At 47.2% G+C, this 21,568-nt stretch overlaps 1 protein-coding gene across 2 annotated transcripts in view; it reads right to left on the bottom strand.

Annotated features, from left to right (window-relative positions):
* Positions 1-939: 939 nt before the first annotated feature.
* The window catches only part of FGF18 (fibroblast growth factor 18), a 76,575-nt gene continuing 55,946 nt past the window's right edge, over positions 940-21,568 (bottom strand). For both annotated transcript variants that reach the window (XM_064671401.1, XM_064671402.1), the window contains 2 exons: positions 19,396-19,502; positions 940-1,967 (listed from right to left, as the gene is read on the bottom strand). In XM_064671401.1, coding sequence (XP_064527471.1) covers positions 1,701-1,967; positions 19,396-19,502 — 374 coding nt within the window. In that variant the 3' untranslated portion in view covers positions 940-1,700. The remainder of the gene's footprint in view (positions 1,968-19,395; positions 19,503-21,568) is intronic.

Raw genomic sequence — 21,568 nt, 5'->3', positions numbered from 1 at the left:
TGTTCATTTTATTCTAGGCTTGCAAGGTTGGAGATTGGTTCAGATAAGCATCCTCAAGCTTGCACGTTTATCTGCACCATCTCCCAAACAGCTTTGATCTGCAGGATTTGGCTGCAGCTCTCAAAGTTATCTTGAGAAAGCTTGTTCTGGGGAGAGTCATTCTTGTGATTAACAAGAAAAAGCTTTCTTAGTAGCTTTGAGCATTTCCAGCCCTGGTTGCAGCCAGGGAGTGCAGCAATGTCTGCACACAGAGAGAAGGGGAAAGCCAAGTGAGCTCCTCCTTAAAACTTCACTTGGGCCCAGTTGTCATTTCAGCTAAAATCTGAGGTCCGTTATTTCAGCTTGCTTTTCCCCCCCCTTTCTGTTTATGGGTCACTTTACATCATCCATGTCCTATGCAGAACTCCCAGGAGAAAACCTGGCTGGGCTGACCAGGGAAGCAAGTCACTTGATGGGCTGGGAGAACCAGGGGAAAGGATTTGTCCAGTTGAGGGCAAGTTTTAAAAGGCACAATATTGAATTCAACAGCTGAAACCAACAGCCCCTCTAAAACCCCTAATGAAGGAAACGAGCCGCACGTAAGGACGTGTTAATGGAGTCAGATGCTCATTTTCCAGTTCACCTTCTGCTTGGCCAAACATTAGGAAATACTGGTTGGACCGAAAAGTGTCAAATGTAAGTCCTGCTCTTTAAACACCCCAGCGAGGATCCTGCCATGCTCAGCCCACCTTCACCCCATGCAAGACCTCTTCCTTGTGAGAACAACCAGGGAGGAAGATGGTATTAAGTAACAGGAGGACGTACAGAATTAGCAATGGAGTTTGTAGCAGGGAAACTACCCTGAACATATCCTGATGCCCTCACATAAAAGATAAATACACATTAAAACAACCACTACTCAGGGAGGGGAAAGAAGTGTGAACAGCAAAAATATGTACATGTGTTTTAAATAATTCTTTTTAATTGTTGAGGCAGTAATACTTGGTTCATGGAACTGCAATATACAGAGAGGTGAAATAAATAGCTTATATATATATAATATATATAATATAGCTGGTTTTAAAATATTCCCTTATCATTGGTGTACTAGGTCATCTTGTAGTCACTTGAATGTATTTAGCAGCATTCTCCAGAACTGAGCATAATGCAGGATCACGGAGCCGTGACACCTTATGTCGTCAGGAAGGTTACAGAAGATCCATGCGTCGAGAACTCCACAGAAACTCACTCACTGCAGCACACACCATCTTGTCTTGGGCCAGCGGGCAGCAGACAATAAATAGATTACTGCAAAACCGGCACTTTTTGGGGCAGGGTCTCAGTAACTTTGGGAAAGAACTTTGGTTTTCTTTGGTTTTATTTATTTATTTTTAATAATTACTTTTTTTTTTCCCTCTGGGGATATGCTTGAAAAGTTGTCCTTTCCAAAGAGCGAAATAAGCACCTGTGTGTCATCAACAACAAGAAGTCAATTTAAATAGAGCAGTTCATTTCGTTTTTCAAGTCACAATAAATCCCGGACAGCTTTCCCCAGCATTTGTCATCTAGTCTTTTATTAATTTTTTTTATTTTTATTTTTTTTTAAACACAATGTACAAAAATAGAGCTTCTTCCTTATTTTTAATGTAAAAATATTCCTCTGGTGCAGTTTTTTTTTTCTTTTTGTGGTTTCTTATTGTGACACTGTTTTTAATCTATTTTTAACTGGGGTTGGTGGGTCGTATTCTCTTAGTCCTCTTGGTGACTGTTGTGTACTTGAAAGGTTTCTGTATCTCCACTTGCCCCTTTGGGTACCTCTTCATAAAATGTACATCTTGCTGGTTTTCCCGGGTTTTGGGCCCTTTCCGCGGCCTCCCTTTTTTGGTGAATCCAACATACCAGCCTGAATATTTTGCAGACATCAGCGCCGTGTAGTTGTTTTCTAGGACTTTTTCAATGAAAACACACTCCTTACTGGTGCCATCAGGCTGGAAAAGGAAAAAAAAAAAGAAAAGAAAAAATTAATTATCCAAATGCAAGCTCAGTGACCAAAATCCAATTTGGGATAATAAAATCATCACATCTGGACCTCTTTTTTTGGTTCAAACATTGTTAATAGGAGCTGTAACAAGCATCAGCTGAAATAGACTTTTTTTTTTTTTGAAGCATGAAAGCATGAGGTCATCATTTCTTTTTTTTTTAAATACTCTTATGCAAGGAGAGAAAGATTTTTCAAAGACAACAATTAAGTTTATCCAGTCCAGCTCCTTCACCTGCAAGGAAAGCAAGACATGTAGCTTTGCTTTTTCTCATTAGGTAAAGAGGATGAATTGAACTCATGCCAGGGAAACATCACAATCAGCAAAAAACAAACCCCAGAATGTCCTATGGCCCAAACAACAGCGTTTCCCTTTCTACCACTTACTTCTGGTATGTTTTCGAAAATGCCTCATGGGCTTGCACCCGTAACTACCCAGATCCCACTAAGATCATTACAAGCTTTAGTTTAAGCCTTCACAGCACCTTGAAAACTCTCTCCCACCACATCCCAGGGTGACACCAGGCAGATGGACCACCCGTGGTGCTCCAGGGGTGAGCCAGAGGGGTGATAGAGGCATTGAGGTTCCCGACCCCACTCCAGCTCTTGGGACCCTGGATAGCCCTGAAGTCAGTGGTTATTTTGGAGACTCTGCACACCCTAGGCTTGGCTCTGACTCACAACCCAGAGTGACACCAGCAGGGGAAGGGGCTGTTCCCACACTGGAACAGTTCCTAGATGAGATGGCATCCCACTGGCATCCTAATGTGCCTGTGGCTGCAGGACCGCATGGCAGCAGCATTCTCAGCCATCAGACCCACCCCAGCTCCACTGCCAGAGAGTGGGACATGCCAGTACCTGATTTACACTTCTTGTGTCACAGGGTAGGTTTCTGTTCGGAAGAGAGTTTCATTTCTTGTTGCACATGGGAAATGATCCCTCCTCTTTCCCAATGTTTCAATCTCAGACTGAAAACTGCCACCCAAAGCTCCAGGAGTGGGCTTAGGAAGCCACATCCCTAAAGCACTTTCCTCCTTGCAGAGGGAGACAGGATTAGCACTGAGCTTCTGAGCATCACTGCTGCTCCCCAGCCGCCCCACAGCTGGGACTCCTTTCCCCATGGAGCCACTGATTAGAGATTTTGGCAAACTGGGCTCAGTTCAACTTGAAAATCAACACTAATAGACCTAGAACTGGGCTTTGAATGCAGCAGAATGGATCTCTGCCTTTGGAACTCTCACTTACACAGTGTACGCACCATTGGAGGGAATCACAGCATCACACAACAGCATCTTCAAGTCCTTCAGCACAGAGGAAATTCTTCTCACCCATAACCTTCTGTCAGAAAACATATTTTGCCCTTTAACTGCTGAGTTACTCGTGCTGCACCTAGAATTTCACATGTTGTCATGTGCACCAGTACTTTGGTTTATACATGAAAAGACATCAGGGAGTAGATAGAGCGTAACTGTGATATGGACCATCATATAGGACTTATCTAATGCTCAGCAAAGCCAAAGGAAGATTTCCATCATAATATTAGCCCAAGACAGTTCCCCACTGGTCACAGAATCGCAGAACATGCCGAGTTGGAAGGGACCCACAAGGATCATCCAGTCCAACTCCTGGCCCTGCACAGGTCCATCCCCAAGAGTTACACCCTATGTCCAAGAGTATTGTCCAAATCAATGAGTTTTTCAGTACTGCAGGCATACATATGCTACTATTAAACTCTCTCCACCCAAATAGTATCAGACCCTCTCAGTCTTCAGCCATTTCAATTGTCATGCCCCAGGGCACACAGAACAGCCACAGCAGCATGACCAGCTCAGCCCCTGAGCGATGGTTGGTCTCAGGCTCTGATAGGGGGTTCCTCTGGGCACAGAGCTGAGCCCTGCATCTCTTTCCCAAGGACAGGTCAGCCTACTCTTCCAGAGAAGCCTTCCTAAAGAGTCCTCCACAATCACAGTGGAGTTTGGTGCAGTTTGTGGGAAGGGCAGGGGATCACGAGACAGGAGGGAAACCATGCTGCCATGCTGCTCAGGCTTCCCTGTACCCCAATCCCCAAAAAACTGTGCATGAGCTACAAACAGAGCTGCACAATGGGAACCATTGGGCACGATGACCCAGGCTGGAGTCACACAGGCAGCAACAGAGGATGGCTGGTCATCAGGAGCCCCCAGGACGAGCCATTCCTCCATGACTAAATGCCTTTAGCAGAGCTTCAATTCCATCCGTGCAACAATATGTGATGTTTGCCCTAAAGCCAGTAATGCACATCCTGCCTAAAGGGTTTCATTACCAGGGTAGGTTTCATGAAGAGGGCAAAGGAAATTCTGGCAGCTTTTGCAACAAATATGCTAATGCAGGGTCTGTACAGGGGCTCTGCCATAGGACCAGCAGTCTCCATCCCAGACAGGCACAAAGGTCCTCATTTTACCATCCACAACTGGAAGCTCACAAACACTTTAATGAACGGCAGAACTGGGCAAAGCTCAGTGGTTCCAGTTCCGGGGGGGGGGGGTCATTCTCCAAGTCCTGGGTTTGATCAAAGCCACATGAGTGGGAAAGGGGGAAATCAGTCGACACCACAGGGTTCCACAGGTTTCAATGGGAAGCCATAAAACCAGCCTCAGGTTTCTCAGGGCTCAGCCCACTACAAACCCTTCCCCAAGGAGTGGAGAATTTTTAAACAATAACGTGGCTGAGATTCAAATCCACCCAAACCCAGGTGCTGGTGAACTGACCGGATCCATACCACAGAGGGAGCAGGTAATTGGAAGGGCTGTACCCCCATGCTCATGGAAAGGGACTGGACTTGAGCCCTGACCTTGTTGCTAGGAGAATTAAGGCTTTTTCAAGCAATCTGGGAGGTTTCTGCTTGTACTGCAATGTCAGTTTCTCATGAAAAACGAAGACTGGAATGAAAAGAAAACATATGTAGAAGGGGAAACTTATTCTACTGATAACAAAAAAGTATTTACTTATACCTTCAAATTTGCCGACAGAGCCTAAGACGGAGACAGGAGGTGGAAGAATAACGAGGTGCAACTTCAGGCCAACCTCAGGGCTAATTTGAAGTAAACAAGGTGCATGAGATAAAATAACTTCGTTCTGGAAGAGGAAGAGCTAAATGATTTGATAACATGAAATTGCAGTAACATTTACAAGCACCTTGAGATAAATCAGGATAAGGGCCTCACTTCCCCAAACAGAGCATTCCTGTATGTGCTAAGACACGCCAGAGACAGACAAATGATTTTCAAACACTTAAAAGATAATTTTAGAGCATCTGTTATAATCCCCAATAGAATAAATCATTCGCACATGTTACCTACACCACAAAGAGCTGGACCCACAGCAATCTGTTAGGGGAAAAATCGATTTATAAGGGTTTTCAATACTTTTTAATCATCAGGTGTCCATCACTTAAAATTTAATCATGTCCCTATTTAACCCATAGCAAATCACTGCTTGGGTCTGTCAGCCATCTCCTCACTCCTCCAAAGAGAAGGGGGTGGAAGAGAAAAGAGAGACAGCTTTGGCCAAGCATCACTCCCTGCTCCAGCCACAGGCTCACCCTTCCCCAGCAGCTCCCAGTGCAAATGATCCAGGGCTGCACCCTCCATCACCGACGTCAGCCAGGAGCTGCTGCCAAGATGCATTTCATACATATCGTGCTGGCAAGGATGCACCTCGCAGAGCACTCGCCCTTCAAAACATGGAGCTTTATGTTTTGAACCAATTCTTTACAATAAAGAAGTTCTTGAAAGCCTCAGAGCTGCACAGGAGCCATCTGGCCCAGTGGCCTGGCCATAGGATGGAAGAGGACCCACAGCCAGTCCCACATGCCCACATCCTCGCAGGGCAGGCACAAGAGCTTCGCAGCCCCAGCTCCCTGCTCAGAGCAGACACAGAGCAGAGGCACAGCCCTGCTCCTGTGAAGGGCATGGGCTCTTTCCAGGTCAACACCTCCTGGCACCTGTGACGAGCCGCCACCAAACTGCCAATTTTGCCCCCAGAGGCTGTTGCCTGGCCACATGATGAGGCCACACCTCCACAGAGCTGACACCTTGCAGATCAGTTCTTTGCAGATAAATAATTCGGAGCATATTTAGTTTAAACACACCTCTACCACTCATGGGAAGATGTGGTATCTGTTAGCCAAATTTCTGATAAATTACTTATAAAATGCCTGATCTAAATGTCACCTTCCACAGATATGTCTGGGACATCGCCCAGGTCTGCGCAGAGGCAAGAAAAGCACAGCCTGAGCAGCATGAAGTGCTGGCTTCCATCTCTGGAATAACAGCTGGGGAGCAGCCCCAGTGGCAGTGAGCCACTGCCCAGTGCCAAGGCAGCAGACTTGAGTAGTCCCAGTCTTTTTATTGAGCAGGGTTAGAACACCAGCAGCCACCCAAGGCTCACCCTCCAGTAAAGGGTATCTCAAGTCTTTCTACACCATGGACCAACCCCACCCCATGTGCAACAGAAGCACAGCCAAAAGAGCCACACTGGAGCCAGGGGCTCTCTGAGCACCCTGAGCTTACCAGGGAGCAGCCTCAGATTGTTTGGGCAGAGCATTTGGCGACAGGCTCTCCAGTCTTAAACGTGAAACATGTTGAACTGACACTAAAGCAGAATTAAGTGCCAAAGCATTTGCTACTTCTACAATTACACTCCAGAGCGCTTTGGTGCTCCTGCTCTCTTTTTTATGACCCAACTTGGTCTTATTGTAGTTTGGCTTTCTCGTTTTAAGTTCTCCAAATGGAAAGGATCAAAGAGCTCTTTGTTGTCGTAGCAGGAGCGCTCCTCGGAGCGAGGCATTCCTGCCATGAACAGCTTGCTGCTCAGGGGGAATTCGCGGCAGCCTCTGTGCCACCAGCCTGAGCCAAAGCACTAGCAGGTGCAGCAGCCGCCTCCGCCTTCCCCCATTAGCCTGCCATACTAAGCCACCTGAGCAGCTTTTTATGGGAAAGGGAGGCCAGGGCAGGTTTTCTCATTTATGCTTCCCAAATCTGGCTCAGTGGGCACCGGCAAATCCAAACTTCACTCGGCTTTTACAGCAATAATAAGCTCGCGCAAGCGGCTTGGGGAACACCACAGCGCGGGGACAGATGCCTCCAAGACTGAAAGGTTTCTCTGTTTGCAAAGATCAGGGTACGAATTAAGCCCTGTGAGTGACGCTGTGCTAAGCTGTTGTTAGCTAAGCTTATGTTAAAATACTTCCCCCTCCTCAAAAGCTGCTGCAATTAGGAGCTCTCTGGGTAAGTGACTGAAGGCATTGGTGATGTGCTGCAAATGAGAAAAAACACCAAACCCCATGAAACACATCTGTGACAACCCAGGAATGCCGGCTTGGCACAGGGCACAGCAAGACTCAACCCCTCAAGTGAGAAGGGTATGAGTCTCTGTCTAATTATCACCTTTCTGCCAGCTCAGCCCCCAGGCTCGAAAACTGTCAAAGTGTGGTGATACCAGTCCTGCACACAAGGGAGAACCTCTATCTCTGCAAGGGAAGCAACCTCTCCTCCTAAAAATCCTGGAGCAGGAAAGTTACCACTCAAGCAAAAGGTTTCCAAGAGGTGCACACACCGAGGCTTTTTCAAGGAAAACCCCTGAAAACAGACCTTTCCTGCAACCATCCTTCCCCCTCCACAGACAGACAGACAGAGGGGTTTCCCATGCAGTGGCACCCCACCGCGCTGCATTTCTTGCCACCCCCAGGTGTGAGGTACACCCACTGAGCTCAGCAATCATTTCAAAGGGCGCTGAAAATTTCCTTCAAACTCTAGCACTGTTTGATTCACACAGTGCATTACATGGAAGAAATCCTGCTCTGTATTTCCTAAATTTCATAGCAGTGACAGCAGGGAAAAGGCTTGGGTTTTCAGGAGAAATACAGCTCAGCAGTCCCAGTGAGCCACTCCTAAAGCATCTTGAGCTGAGGACCAAGGGCTGGTGCCCCCAGAATCACTGATAACCCCTAAAAGCCCCAGAGCTGTTTACCCAGCACGTGCCCAGTGACATATGGTTTTCAGGAAGCACGTTCCTCCTCTGTGGTTTTGCACAAGCTCAGCTCAAAGTTAGACAGGCAACACTCAATCTCCTCCAGATTCACTCCATGTGGCTTGGAAAATCCCGAGTGGAAGGAGGCAATGCAGGAGCTGTGTTAATGCCACAGCTTTTAGCACTGCCCCCTCTCCCCCTTCACACACGCGCACACACACACACACACCCCTTTTAAAGGCAGGTCAGAAAACATGATGCTGAGGTGGGTACAGCAGCTGCCAGAGCCAGCAGTGCTGGGGGAGACAGAACCTCCTCACCACACAGAAGATCTGAGTGCTCCGTCACCCCCATGCACTTTATGGGCATTATAAGGACAGATCCATCACCAGCATCCTGATGCTCAGTATCCTGGATTTATGACAAGGCATCCTGACCACAGAGACACCTCTTGACCCAAATGCACATTCCTGCTCCTAGAGCGGGCTGTAAATCAGGGAAGCCGCATCCATAACTGCCAAGAGTCACTCAGCTTCATGTGCGTTTCCTCCAGCTCTCTGCCCTCTGAACCTGCACAATCCTCCGAGGAAAATACTTAGGAGTCATGATGGGCAGTTCAATAAAAGTGTCTGCCAGCACAGCAGAGAGGTTAATTATGTATACAGGACATCTAAGTGCATTCACGAGGCAGGGGAAGTAACACAAAACTCATGCGGAGGAGATTCTCCAATGAGAGGGCACCTCTCTGTCCAGAGGCCCCGGTTCAAAGCAGCACTGCCCAGTTTGCCCCACGCGCCCGGGGCACACCCCACCTCTCCTGACAGGAAGCAAAAACAGGCATGGTCTTGCACATGTGGCACAGGACATCCAGGCTTGGCAGAGCCCTGTCCCTGTCCATGCCAGACACAAGCTGCAGGAACCAAGGAAGGAAGAGAACAGTTTAAAATTTTTCTTTCCTTCTACCTTTCATTCCAAAATTCCACTTTTATAACTAAGTTCAGGAACCCTCACTTTGCCCTGGAAGAGCATTCTGTCGCAGGATAAACATGAGGACGCGGAGATGAAAGGAGTCTCTCTAGGGATGAACCAAGCAAGGCTGAGGTTACACCAGGACATGCCTCCTAATCTGCTCCTTCTGTCACAACCACTTTTCCTGCCAACAGTGCAGCAGGGTGGCCATATCCGGAATTAGGGCAAACTGGGTTGGCTTCACCTGGAAAGATGTCCATTTAGTTGATAGACTTTCCTAATTGCAACTCAGAGAGCTGCAAATACTTACTATTAATGATGAGAAACATCAACTACTTTTTAAATGAACTTTATTAAACCAAAAGAAAATCTAGGAAAACTTAAGAAGTCAAAACTGTGGGTTTCTTGCAGTAGGAAACTACTGCACTTCAGGAGATCTGAAACCACAGCCAGGTTTCAGATGTGATATCTGAGCAGATCTATGGCATCTACCATTACCTGCACCTACCTGGTCCAGTTACATGTGTGCTGGGAGGTGCTACATGTGATAAGAGCTGGGAAGGCATTTTTGCCCATCTGTACAAAGCACAGCCTGCTGGTTAAGTGCTCTGCTGGGGTTTGCTGGAGTTTCTTTTCCAGCAGTCGTTTTCAGGCCAGTCCTGAATTTTCTATAAAAGTCATCTAAGAGCAGCAGCATATTTTGTGTAGGCTTGAATTCAATATACAGTTGTAGCAAGGTGGAGGTCGGCCTCTTCTCCCAGGTAACAAGCAAGAAGTCAAGAGGAAATGGCCTCAACTTGTTCAGGTTGAACATCAGAAGGAAATTGTTAAACCTTGGCAGGGGCTGCCCAGGGAGGTGTTGGAGTCCCCACCCCTGGAGGTGTCCAAGGAAGTCCTGGCCGTGGCACTGAGTGCTCTGGGCTGGGGGACAAGGTGGGGATGGGGTACAGGGTGGGCTCCATGGTATTGGAGCTCTTTTCCAATCCAAATGATTCCATGATTCTGTGATATGGGAGTTATGCCACTACTGGATTTTTTTTTTTTAATTGTTTAAAACATCAAGTCTAGATCACGAGTGGAACAGGATAATGGGACTAGAACAGTTGCTGACCCCATAGCAGGTCCTGGGTTGATCCCAGATTTATTCACGTTAAACAAACATGCACAGTGACTTTGTAAGTTATCATTTCAAATGAATGCAATCTCATCCAGCCAACATTCCAGTAGTGACACTGGTTTCCCTGGGGCAAGTTTAGATCGGGGGAATTTAGAACAAAGAAAGGTCATTGATTGTCTGCACGATGGCATTAGTTCTCTTCATGTCAAGTTATATTACTAAGAAAAGAGATAAATCCATGATCAAATCAAGTGCCATCCATAAAAATTGATCATCCAGAATTGTTCCAGCCTGTGAATGACCAACTTCCATCTGTACACAACAAATGCAAGGCTTGAGACTTGTCCTCCCTTAGGAAAGCTTAGTACCTTCTGGTATCCAAAAGACAATGTAAGAAAATTTCAAGAACAAAAATGTATTTGAGCAAGATCTACTTTTTTTGACCTTAAATTAGGTTTTTAACAACCATATCAACTGGACTATACTTTGCTATTGTTGGAGCTCAGGCTTTATTATCTACTTCAAAATTAGCCTCTGTTTTCTCACTTCATCTCCAAAACCAAACTGAGATACAAGTAGAAATAGTCCCTGAAGAGCAGGACTGACATGACTGTGATCTCAGCTGCATCCACTTGAAGAAGACAAGGTTGCACTGCTTTGTTACAAGTTAAATACATCCCTGTATTTGCTAAGTAACACTTAGGAGAAACATCACCCTCAGCTTAGAAATGCTCAAGAGCAACAAAAAATGGTGCTTGGGAGATGAGATGCTCTGAGGAAAGCAAGTAAATTCAACTTGATAATTGTCAGCACAAGATGCACACAGCAGCACACCCTCTCCACTCAGAGAGGGTGAGGCATGACCAGGGCTCAGGGATCCCCATCAGTAATTTTAATTACCATCTAACGTTAGGGAACTGAAATATTCCAACATGACACGCAGCTGCAGCCACCAAGAAACACAGGGGACAGGATGTTAGCAGCTTTATGGTGACACTTGCTCCCTGAACACAGAAAGGATTAAATTAAATTATCACGCAGCTTTCAAGAAGATGGCACTTCTTCCTTGGAAGAGGATACAGAGCTTCCAGCCATGAGATAAGGAAAAGATTTAGAAGTCAAGCTTACAAGCTTGGTCTGCAAAGTGAACCCTGACTTTGCAAAGCTCAGTCTGAGAGAAAACGGGGGCTTCTTAGGAATACCCGAAGGAAAGCATGGCGCTTCCTAAAGAGGAATCGCACAGCTCTCTGTCCAGACACAGCCTGGGCACACAGGGCCAACACTCACAACCTCAGCAGGGCAGCTGTGAGTCTCTAGCATAAAAATAATATAATGAAGAAGTTTGATTTTTTTTTTTTTTAATAAAAGGACCTTTTCCTTTATTTCAGACCGAACACTTAAAGTATTATGGCTGTGTTAAGAAGCTTAGGTTAAATGGAAATGTTCATATATGGCTAAAACATGACTACAAGGACGTCTTGACCATGTGGCTTGGCCTGTGAAAACACATTTAAAGCATCGGCCCCATCTCAGATGTTTCCACTTGCACCCGAGGCAGCCCCGCTCGCAGGACTCACAGCTCACGTCAGGCACGGCTCCTCCATCCACTGTGTGGATAAAGCCAGACCTTCTCCTCTACCCACTGTGTGGTTAAAGCCAGACCTCCCATCCTTGCTCATCCCAAGAGGATCAGCATCCATTCGGGGTGCTTAGAAAATTGCAAGGACTTAAGGTAGCACTTAGCACAGACCAAAAATACTCACATTACTCTCACAAGATGCTAGGGCATGTCCAACCAGCACTGTCAGTGTTCTGACTGGCAAAGTACCTAAGCACAAACCCAACCCCAGCAGCACACTATCAGCATAAATGTACCTGATGTGCTCCATTTATGAAACTCGTGACATAAATGCATGAGACCACACAGATAAAATGTAAAAACAGCACAGACAAAGGATCAGCAAAGGGAAGGCACTGGCAAGTGCCTCCATGGTGACATAAGCCTCTCTCCCCATCCCTGACAGTGCCATGAGCACCACAGCCTGCTGGCTCAGACAGCCTTCAGGGCTTTTGCATCCAAGCCTTGTGCACACTGACTCAGTTCAGAACTGATGCGGTTTCAATCATTTGTGAAACAGTGGGGTCTTCCCCATACAAGCATGATGTTTTTGCCATCTCCTCAGCCTCTTGTGCCATGTGACCTCAAGCACTGCCAGCATTCCCCAGCCACCCCAGTTGTGTCCAAGAACTCTCCCATCACTCCTTCCCAAGACTTGCAGCTGTTCAGTGTTTATCAGCATCCTCCAAATGCTCTTTGTCTTCTGCACAAGGAGCTTCCAAATGACCTCTACTTTCCCCATGATACCAAGATCAGTCACCTGCTGTCCCACACCACCACAAACCAACCTTCCACAAAACTCATTACCCACAATCACATCATTTTCCCCTCCCCTTCCCACCTCCACAGAAACTGCTGTAAACAAGTCATCACAAACACAGAACCAGGACAAGGCCCATTGCTCATGATGAATATTAATGCTGCAAAGGTCCAGCAAGTTTGCATGAACTCCCACCACTCCAAAGGGAACTGCTGCAGCACTGGAGCCCATCCCTTTCTGTGCCACAGCAGCCTCAGCAGAATGAACACCAGGAAACAGTTTCGCTGGGCTCAATCATAAATGGCTTCTTGGGAATCATTACACAGAATCACAGAATATTCTGAGCTGGAAGGCACCCACAAGGATCATCGAGTCCAACTCTTAAGTGAACAGCCCACATGGGGATCAAACCCACAACGCTGGTGTTAGGAGCACCAGGCCCTAACACAGTTGTGCCATGCAGAGTCAGGATTCCTGGAAAAGCTGGCTGCCACTGCTCAAGGGCAGGAGCTATTCCAGTGGGGCTACTGCTCACCAGCTGAGCAAACCCAGCACAGCTGTACCCACCTCAGGCTGTGACACCTCATCCCTGTGCCTACAGCAGAGCCACCACAGCCCCCTGGGGAAGGTGCACAGTGGGGTCTGGCCAGCCCTGAGCACATTACACCCATGACAAATTGTTATGAGACAGCGTGATAACAACATCCCTATCATAATGTCCATAACATCCAACAGTCCCTCCTCGGGGAACTCCTCTGACACATTTCTGGCACTGTAAAGATCTGAAACTGCAACAAATTAATCAGATAATACAAATTCCATCACATCTAGCATCCACAGAAGCTTGAATGCAATGCTTCAGGTCAGCCAGTAATGGGAAAGGGGCAGCTGTGGAAGGCTGAAGTGCTACCCAAAGCCTCATTATCAGAGAATCACAGAACACAGAGCTGGAAGGGACCCATCGGGATCATCCAACCCAACTTCTGCCCCTGCACAGGACCATCCCCAAGACTCACACCATGTCTCTGAGAGCATTGTCCAAAGACTCCTGGAGCTCTGGCAGCCTTGGGGCTGTGCCCACTGCCCTGGGGAGCCTGGTCAGTGCCCAACCAGCCTCTGGGGGAAGAACCTTTTCCTGAGATCCAACCTGACCCTCCCCTGACACAGCTCCAGCCATTCCCTCGAGTCTTGTCACTGGTCACAAGGGTGAAGAGATCAGTGCTGCCCCTCTGCTTCCCCTCGGGAGGATGTTGAAGACCCCAGTGAGGTCTCCCCTCAGTCTTCTCTTCTCCAGCTGAACACACCAAGTGCCCTCAGTGTCCTCACACGGCTTCCTCCCAAGCCCCTTCCCCACCTCCATGTCCCTCCTTTGGACACTCTCTAATGGCTCAATCTCTTCCTTCCATTGTGTCCCCCCAAACTGCCCCAATATTGAGGTGAGGCCGCCCCAGGGCAGAGCAGAGTGGGACAATCCCCTCCCTGATGCCCCAGGACAGGGTTGGCCCTCCTGGCTGCCAGGGCACTGCTGACTCAGAGACAACTGGCCACTGACCAGGACCCCCAGGGCCCTTTCCACAGAGCTGCTCTCCAGCCTCTCGATGATGTTTGGGGGGTTGAATGGAAGGAAAGAATTGCTGATTTTAGCTTCCACTTCTGCTTTTAATTTCGTGAGAATCTCAGCTTCTATGTTTTCAGAACAATAATTCAAATTTTTTTCCATGGGTTGCAGGAAAAAAGCCTGATCAGGTGAATGTAGAAGATTCCAATGGCTTACCCAAAAGAAAAGTGGTTTTGTCATCTTATTGCTTTTAAGACCTTTACAATCTTGCAGGCCCTGATTCCAGATTTTTGGTCACTTGAGACTGATATCGAATCAGGTCCCCCTGTTCAAAGTATGGCAGGGTCCAAGACTGCTTGGCTTCAGGCTCCACTGAAGGCATTTATTTAGATGACTTAAACTAAAACAAACTCACGGGGGAGCGAAAGCCTGGGAACAACTCACTTCAAAAAAGGACCAACCTCCCCATATGAAGAACCGGATTGCAGTTCAAAACAAGATCTGAGTGAGACCCAGCAAAAGCCATGTCAAGTTTTGCTTTCGAATGAGATGCCAAGTCAGAATAGTTTATGACTGAACATGCCACAGAGAGATCCACAAAACGCACACTATTAAACCCGACACCCCACCAATTCTGGTCATGTTTATGTTGCAAATTCAGCATTCAGCTCCAGAAATTGTTAGGTTTTACAAGCCCCTTTCAAGCAACCTGAGTACTGTGCAACTCCAGGAAAAAGTCTGGATAAGCATCAAACCCCTGTGAAACTCAGAGTTCTGCCCCAAATCCAAGACGCAGTTAGGTGTGGTTTTAAACATCCAAGCTAAGGAGGGCAAACACCTCATCTACTGCATCAGAGTTCCAAACTGCAAACCTCGGTGTGCCCCTGCCCTGTCCACACATCTCCCAGCAGCTCTGCAGCACACCCGGCTGCCAGGACAGCCCTGGCACACCAGGAGGACTCGCACCCTGCCATGCAGGACTGGGGCATGTAAAGGGCATAGGGCTCAGAGCTCATCCCTAAGTCTCCTTGCCTCAGCCCCCTGGCCTGGAGTCTCCACCAGCAATGTTTCAAAGGCAGCTTTTCAAGAAATCCTAACCTCGACCTTGACCAAAGCCAACCGATGAAAAAGCTGCTCCAGGCATACGAGTAAGGCTTTGGAGAATCACCCGGTCTCTCCCACCCAGGTAAGTCTCCTTGTCCTACAAAGGATGGCTCCCACTGAAGCCCCTGGAGTTCCTGTAACACAACACATGCCCTCTCCCATGAGGCCAGAGGGGTTATAAAGGGCCAAGAGCACATTCAGGGGCCATAGCGGGTGCCTTCACTCCTTGATGCTGTCACAGTTTTTTAGCCAACTTTTCTGAGTAAACACACACATGCTTCAAGAAAACACCTATTTTAAAGCTGTAATGTAAACAATCCCAAATTATTACTATCCCCTAAAGGCTACTGCTGGCAGGCATCAGTGATAAAGCTCTGCCAGAGCAGTCTGGCATCTAGCAACAATTTGTTTGTTGTCCTGCAAAAATACAGAGAGCCTTGCCATATGGTATTAGCAACTTTCTGGTAACATTAAGAAATATATTGGCTTGGAAAGCATTTATCACACCAGAAAAAAATCTTATGTCTGAGAGGCAGGTCTATGCTGTAAGTGGCAGCAGCACAGTGGGGCTGGTCAGGGAGAGGTGGCCAGCACAGCCATGCCACCTCCAGCCCCCAGCACCAATGACATGCCCCTGGCACTGCCATGCTTTGGCTGGCACAGTTTTTTTCAGGAGCTGGACTGTGCTTGAGGGCACGAGCTCAGCACTGCTTGTCAGTGCTTTGTGAGTGCTGAGAGGGCTCCAGCGCTGCAGATGTGGCATCAGCAAAGCTGTCCCCGGAAGGCACCCGAATTACCTGTCCCCAGCCTGAAGCACTGCCTCAGCCATCCAACGGGCCATGGTTTCCTACCTTTCACCAAACACCTTTTCCCCACTGCTCACATTAAGCTCAGAGAAAAATTCTTTAACAAAAATAATGCACATCTACTACAATGATTTTGAGAACGTGTGGACACCAGGTCACTGAGGATTTTCGAAAGAAAACCTAAAGAGAGATGGTGCAAGTCAGCATGTGTTTTTGGTGGGAAACCACCTATTTTATAGAATCACATGCTCTCAGGCTTCAATTCTCAGGAGCAGAACTGATGCAACGATGCAGTTCTCTCAGGATACAACTTTAGTGCACTCACTTTCTGTACAGCTCGAAAAGATGATCCGTGATAGACCTCATTCTATCAGTTTTCTAACTCTATTCCTATTTCTGGAGTTTTCTCTGTAGCCACATCCTCCCTCAGAAGAAGGACTCCTCCACTTTTCCAGCAGTGCAGGAGTTGCCTGCAGAGTTGCAGTATCAATGGAGCAGCATTACATGGAGCACAGCACACAACAGACAGTCACCACACTGCATTCTGAGTCCCAGCCCACTAAGGAGACACGTTTCAGCACCACCACCTTCTTCTCCTTCCTGGAAGAGCTCAAGGAGTCACTTAATGCACTGAGAAGTGGAGTTCTCAAAAAACAGGGAACAATATCGCTGGATGTGGAAAAGACGCAATCCATGTAATGCCATGGAAGAACATTAGTGGGATTGCTTGGAGCATCTTCTGAAGACACTTCTGGATCAATTCAAATATGTGCTTAGCTCTTTCCCCATTCTTCTCAAATCTTCTGCATTCCTTACAGACATTACTTGTCTCCCCTGCTTCTGTATCTCGCTCTGAAAAGTGGTGTCTCCCTTGCCACAGTCTGCAGTAGCACCCTCACCTCCCACATGGCAGCTCTGCAGGAAGCCAAGTCCATTCTACCCTGCCCTTGGACAGCCCAGAAAAACAGGGCTGTTCTCTCCCTTTACAGGTGGGAGTGTAAACTACCCTCCTTATGGATACCTGTCATAGCCTGCTCCAGCCCATAATACACTTTCTAGGTTATTATGGGACATAAAAGGGCCTAAATTCAAAGCAGGTTTTCAACTGGGGGGACTCAAGACTGCTGACTGAGGAGCAGAATAAAGCCAGATGGCACGTGCTGGTGGTATTGTTGGGGATTATGCTGTGTAAGGCAATAGGAAATGAGCAGAGGAAAAGACCCCGCTTGGTCCCACGGTTCCTCTCTGGCCAAATGAACATACTGGGACAACCGTGAAACAATCAGTTTATGGGTTTCATTCCCCTCCACCCCCAGACGGAACTTAAATATTTGTATAAGCCCAGGCGTAACTTTTATCTAATGTTTTCCTTGGGGTTTACTAGCTGTTTAGAGCATTCAAGCTAAAAAGCATTCCCTCAAACTCTTGCCACAAAGAGAGCTGAAACTATGATAATAATTAAAACCACGTTCTTTTGGTATCAAGAAGACATGCTATTATTTTCTTTTTTTGCGCATGAGAAGCTGTTAATATGGGCAACACGTCTGGAACATTTTCTTTCCAAACGCCATGTCCCATACCCCCTCCGGCTCAGGTCGGCTGGTTTGTGAACTTGTCAGCAGGCTGGGGTGGGAAGGCTCATATTTACAAGAATAGACTCATTTATTTTTTGTAACAGACCATTTGCCAACTTAATGCTATGAAAAGCGTATCAGGGGGAAAAAAATGGTTCATGCTGCGTGAAAGGTGACGAGCTAAAGAACTGTCCTGCCTTGGCACCCAATGGACCAAATCAAGGGATGAGTCTTAAATACATACTATATACAAATATAATGTATGTTTTGAAAAACAGGTGCTGACTTTGCCAGGATGCTCCTGGGCACTTAGCACAGAGCAGGAAAGGCTGTGGGCTGCACCGTGTGCCATTGCTGATCCACTTGGGGAAAGGTCTACTAAAGAAAAAGGTAAGATTTTGCACTTGTTTCACCCCGTCTAATTTGAGTGCCTCTAAGGTCTCCATAACTGTGGTATCAGCACCTCATAAACATTAACAAAATTATCCTTATAACATTGCAGGGGAAAACGCTATCATCACATTTAAAGGATGGAAAATTAGAGCACAAAAAAAAAATCAAAGTCAGGTTTGTGTCCAATGCAACCTTTGAAACCATCCAATGTGTATCCTGAGAGGCTAAAACAATGAATTTCCCTGTCCAAGATCAAACTACAACGTCTCACGTGGTGTTGCAATCGCACTGCACAAGGGCAGGAAGCAGAGAGAACCGGCTGCTTCGGTCCAGTCCTCCCGGAGCACCAATCTCCAAGTCTCCCCCAGTCCAGAGCTGTGCTCTGGATGCCTCGACAGGCAGCTCCGAAGCGGGTCAGGCATAGGGCACAGCTGGCAGCAAATGATCTGGACTGAGCCTCGACAGAGCTGCCACACTGCTCCCGAGGAACACACAAGGGGAGGAGGGGGGATTGCTGGGGAGGGCAGTGTCCCGCAGGTGTCACCCCCGGGACCACAAAAGTAAATCATTTTTCATCAGAGCCATTTGGTTTCTGATTTTTGTTTGGGAGTGTGGCTTTCACTGCCTTGACTCAGGCTTTCCTTTTTCACAGCCACAAAGATGCTAGATTTGAATGCCTGGTGGTGCAAAGTGTGGGCAGCAGGGTTTGGAAGGCTGGGATGTTTTATTTTCCTTTTATTTTGGTAGTAATTTAGCTTTGCACAAGCCCCTGCCTGCTTAGCAAGCCTCCAGCTTCGCCAACAATACAGAACTGCCTTAATTACAAAAACAAATTAATACACAAAAAAAATGCAAAGAAGTTAAGCTAGATGAGTAAACACATTGTAATTTGTTACATGGTTCCATTCAGGGGGGATCCAAAGTAATAAAAAAATTCCTGTAACACTGAACCATGAGGCCCAGCTCCAGCACGGTGTTGGAATTCAAGCATGAGCTCTGTCACACCATCCTCTGGCTCACCACTGAGAGGAAGGGGCCTTATGTTGCCTATACCCCCCGCAGCACAGTGCTCCACTTGCCCTTTTATTTTTAATTTCCCCCTAAAAGGAATTTTTGAGGGAAATTTATATTCGCATTTCCCCCCAAAGAAAGACCAAGTAAGGAAGTTATTGTGGAGTGCCATCCATGGCACTGGGATGCTGACATGACATCTCATGTCAATTGAACACAACCGTGAAGCACGAGCCCATCCACATCTGAGGCACCACTGGAGATCCCAGCCTGGCTGAGGGCTGTCTGACAGGGGCTGGGGAGGCTGGGAGGACATGGGCAGCCTCACAAACTCCACATCCCCTCCATCCTGCTTCTCATTTGAAGCTGACAGGCGAAGCTTGAACACATCCTTACAGCCCTGACGAGGCTGCTAAGGGTAACACTCAGGTTACAAATTAATTAATAGGAAACACTTACCTTCCCCACTAGCTTGCCTTTCCTGTTCATGCAAAGGTAGAAATCTGTCTCCTTCCCTTTGATCCGGACTTGACTGCCAAAAGTGTCTGTTTCCACTAGAAGCTGGGCTTGTAAAGGAAGAAGAAAAAAAAGCATTTACCAGTGTGGTCCCATTAAGTCACAGGGTGCAACCTGCACTGTCCCACTGCCTCCAGCTGAACCACCCTGGGATGCTCCGCACAGGAACAACCCAAGGGACCACCCTGGGGCTGAGCTCACAGCTTAGTCACAGGTGCAAAACTGACACCTCTCCACTAACTCCTGCGTGGATGGTCCAGGTTTAATGCTGGTTTTAGCACAAAGGAGGCATACGCATGTGTGTGCTCCATCTGTCCACACCAACCCTGCCACCCCATCAGCAATATTAGCTTGATGTTAAAAAGCCCTTTAAGATCATCGAGTGCAGCTGTTCCCCCAGCACTGCCACAGCCACTACTAACCATGTCCCCAGGTGTCATATCTGCACGTCTCTTAAACACCTCCAGGGATGTGACTCCGCCACTGCCCTGGGCAGCCTGTATCTATGACAGTGCTCTCCTTCACATTGCAGGAGGGTTCTTGAAGGGTAAGAACATAGATTTTATTCTCATGAAGATGTAAGCTTACCACGACAAGAAAGAAAATCCTTTCCCCATAGCCAGCATCCGTCAAACACTGCATAGAAGTGGTCATGCCACATGCTCCTGGTACAAAACATCGCAGTGATCTCCTGAAGATCACCACAACAGCTAGCAGGGGAGAAATTTGGCACTGCTTGTTCTGTCTGATACACACTCACCCTGCAGATGTCCTCCATGTCTAGCTGTGCTTCCAGGATGCCACAAACTGCCTTCTGGCAGTCCAGGTCCAGGTCGTCAACTCTCGATGGGAGACATACGGCCAATCCCACAGTGTCTCACACATTTATTGATGCCAGAGCTGGTTTGCAGCATCACCAGGAGCTATGGCAGAGGACAGATTTCTGCTGCATCTTCCTAAACCACCTGCTCTGACACAGCTGTATCTGCAGAAGGGGCCAAGTTGCCACCTAGATGAGCAGTGTGCCATCATCATCTCAAAAACCCAGACACATCCAAATTCAGCCTTTTATTCCAGCTCTAATCTAAACACAAATTCCAGTCATGCTCAAGATTCAGATTCCGGGAATTTCCCCGGAGAGGCAGGAACAGGCAGACTGGACATTTTGCTTCAGATCCACCTCCGATATGGAGGGGGAGAAAGGAGACATGGTTGAAACACAATGCAAGAATGTGTAAGTGTCAGCAAGTGCAACTGCACGGTCCTGCTCTGGAAATACTCACGCCTGTAAGATCCCAGCCTTGCCGTAGAAACACGGCTTATGCCAAACTCTGGAGAATGTTTGATCTGTGCTGCAAAAAGTCACATTCTTTTCAGCATTCATATTTCAAGCTTTAAAGCCCTCTAAGAGCAAATACATTCATTGTAAGGATTTACCATGGGGATAGAAATGGGAGTTTGTTTCATTTAAACACATTAATATTTTTCCCACTTGTAAAGTCAGCTTTTGGCTTCTGCAGCAGTGCAAATATCACAAACTTTTAACTCACAAGGGCCCTAAACGGAGTTTTCCCTTTGCAACTCAGTCACATCTACAGGTTCAGGGGTTTCCAGTTAAATCTGTTATCACAGGGGATATTTAAATTATAACTTCTTTCTGACAGCAAGTGGGGCAATGCCAGTATTACAGCAGAATATTAGTTGCAATCATGCACAAATATGGATATTTATTTAAGTTTTTCAGAAACGCATCACGGGCTTGGGAGTCGGTGATGGAGAGCAGCTTGCAAGGAACAACTGGGTGCTGCACGTTTTCTCCCCACACCTGCCAAGGTGGTATCAAACCTGTGACCACTCCTGTGGGGAAAGGCCATGTGATCCAGAAATAACCCATCACAGTGAGGATATCAAGGTGAGCCCAGCCAGGATGGGGAAGATGGCACAGGGCCAAAGAACAGTCCTCAAGGATGACCAACATGGTAGATAACCTGGGGAATGCCCACTGCTCCAAGAAGTTCAGGGAGGTTGCTCAGATGCAACACAGCACTAATAGACAAGGGAACAGCAAAAAACCCCTATCTACCTTTGATGACTTTGAAAGGGGTTCCTCTAACAG

This window comes from Pseudopipra pipra, chromosome 15 (assembly GCF_036250125.1).
Source record: "Pseudopipra pipra isolate bDixPip1 chromosome 15, bDixPip1.hap1, whole genome shotgun sequence".
NCBI lineage: Eukaryota > Metazoa > Chordata > Aves > Passeriformes > Pipridae > Pseudopipra > Pseudopipra pipra.
This window is presented reverse-complemented; position numbering and strand designations above follow the sequence as displayed.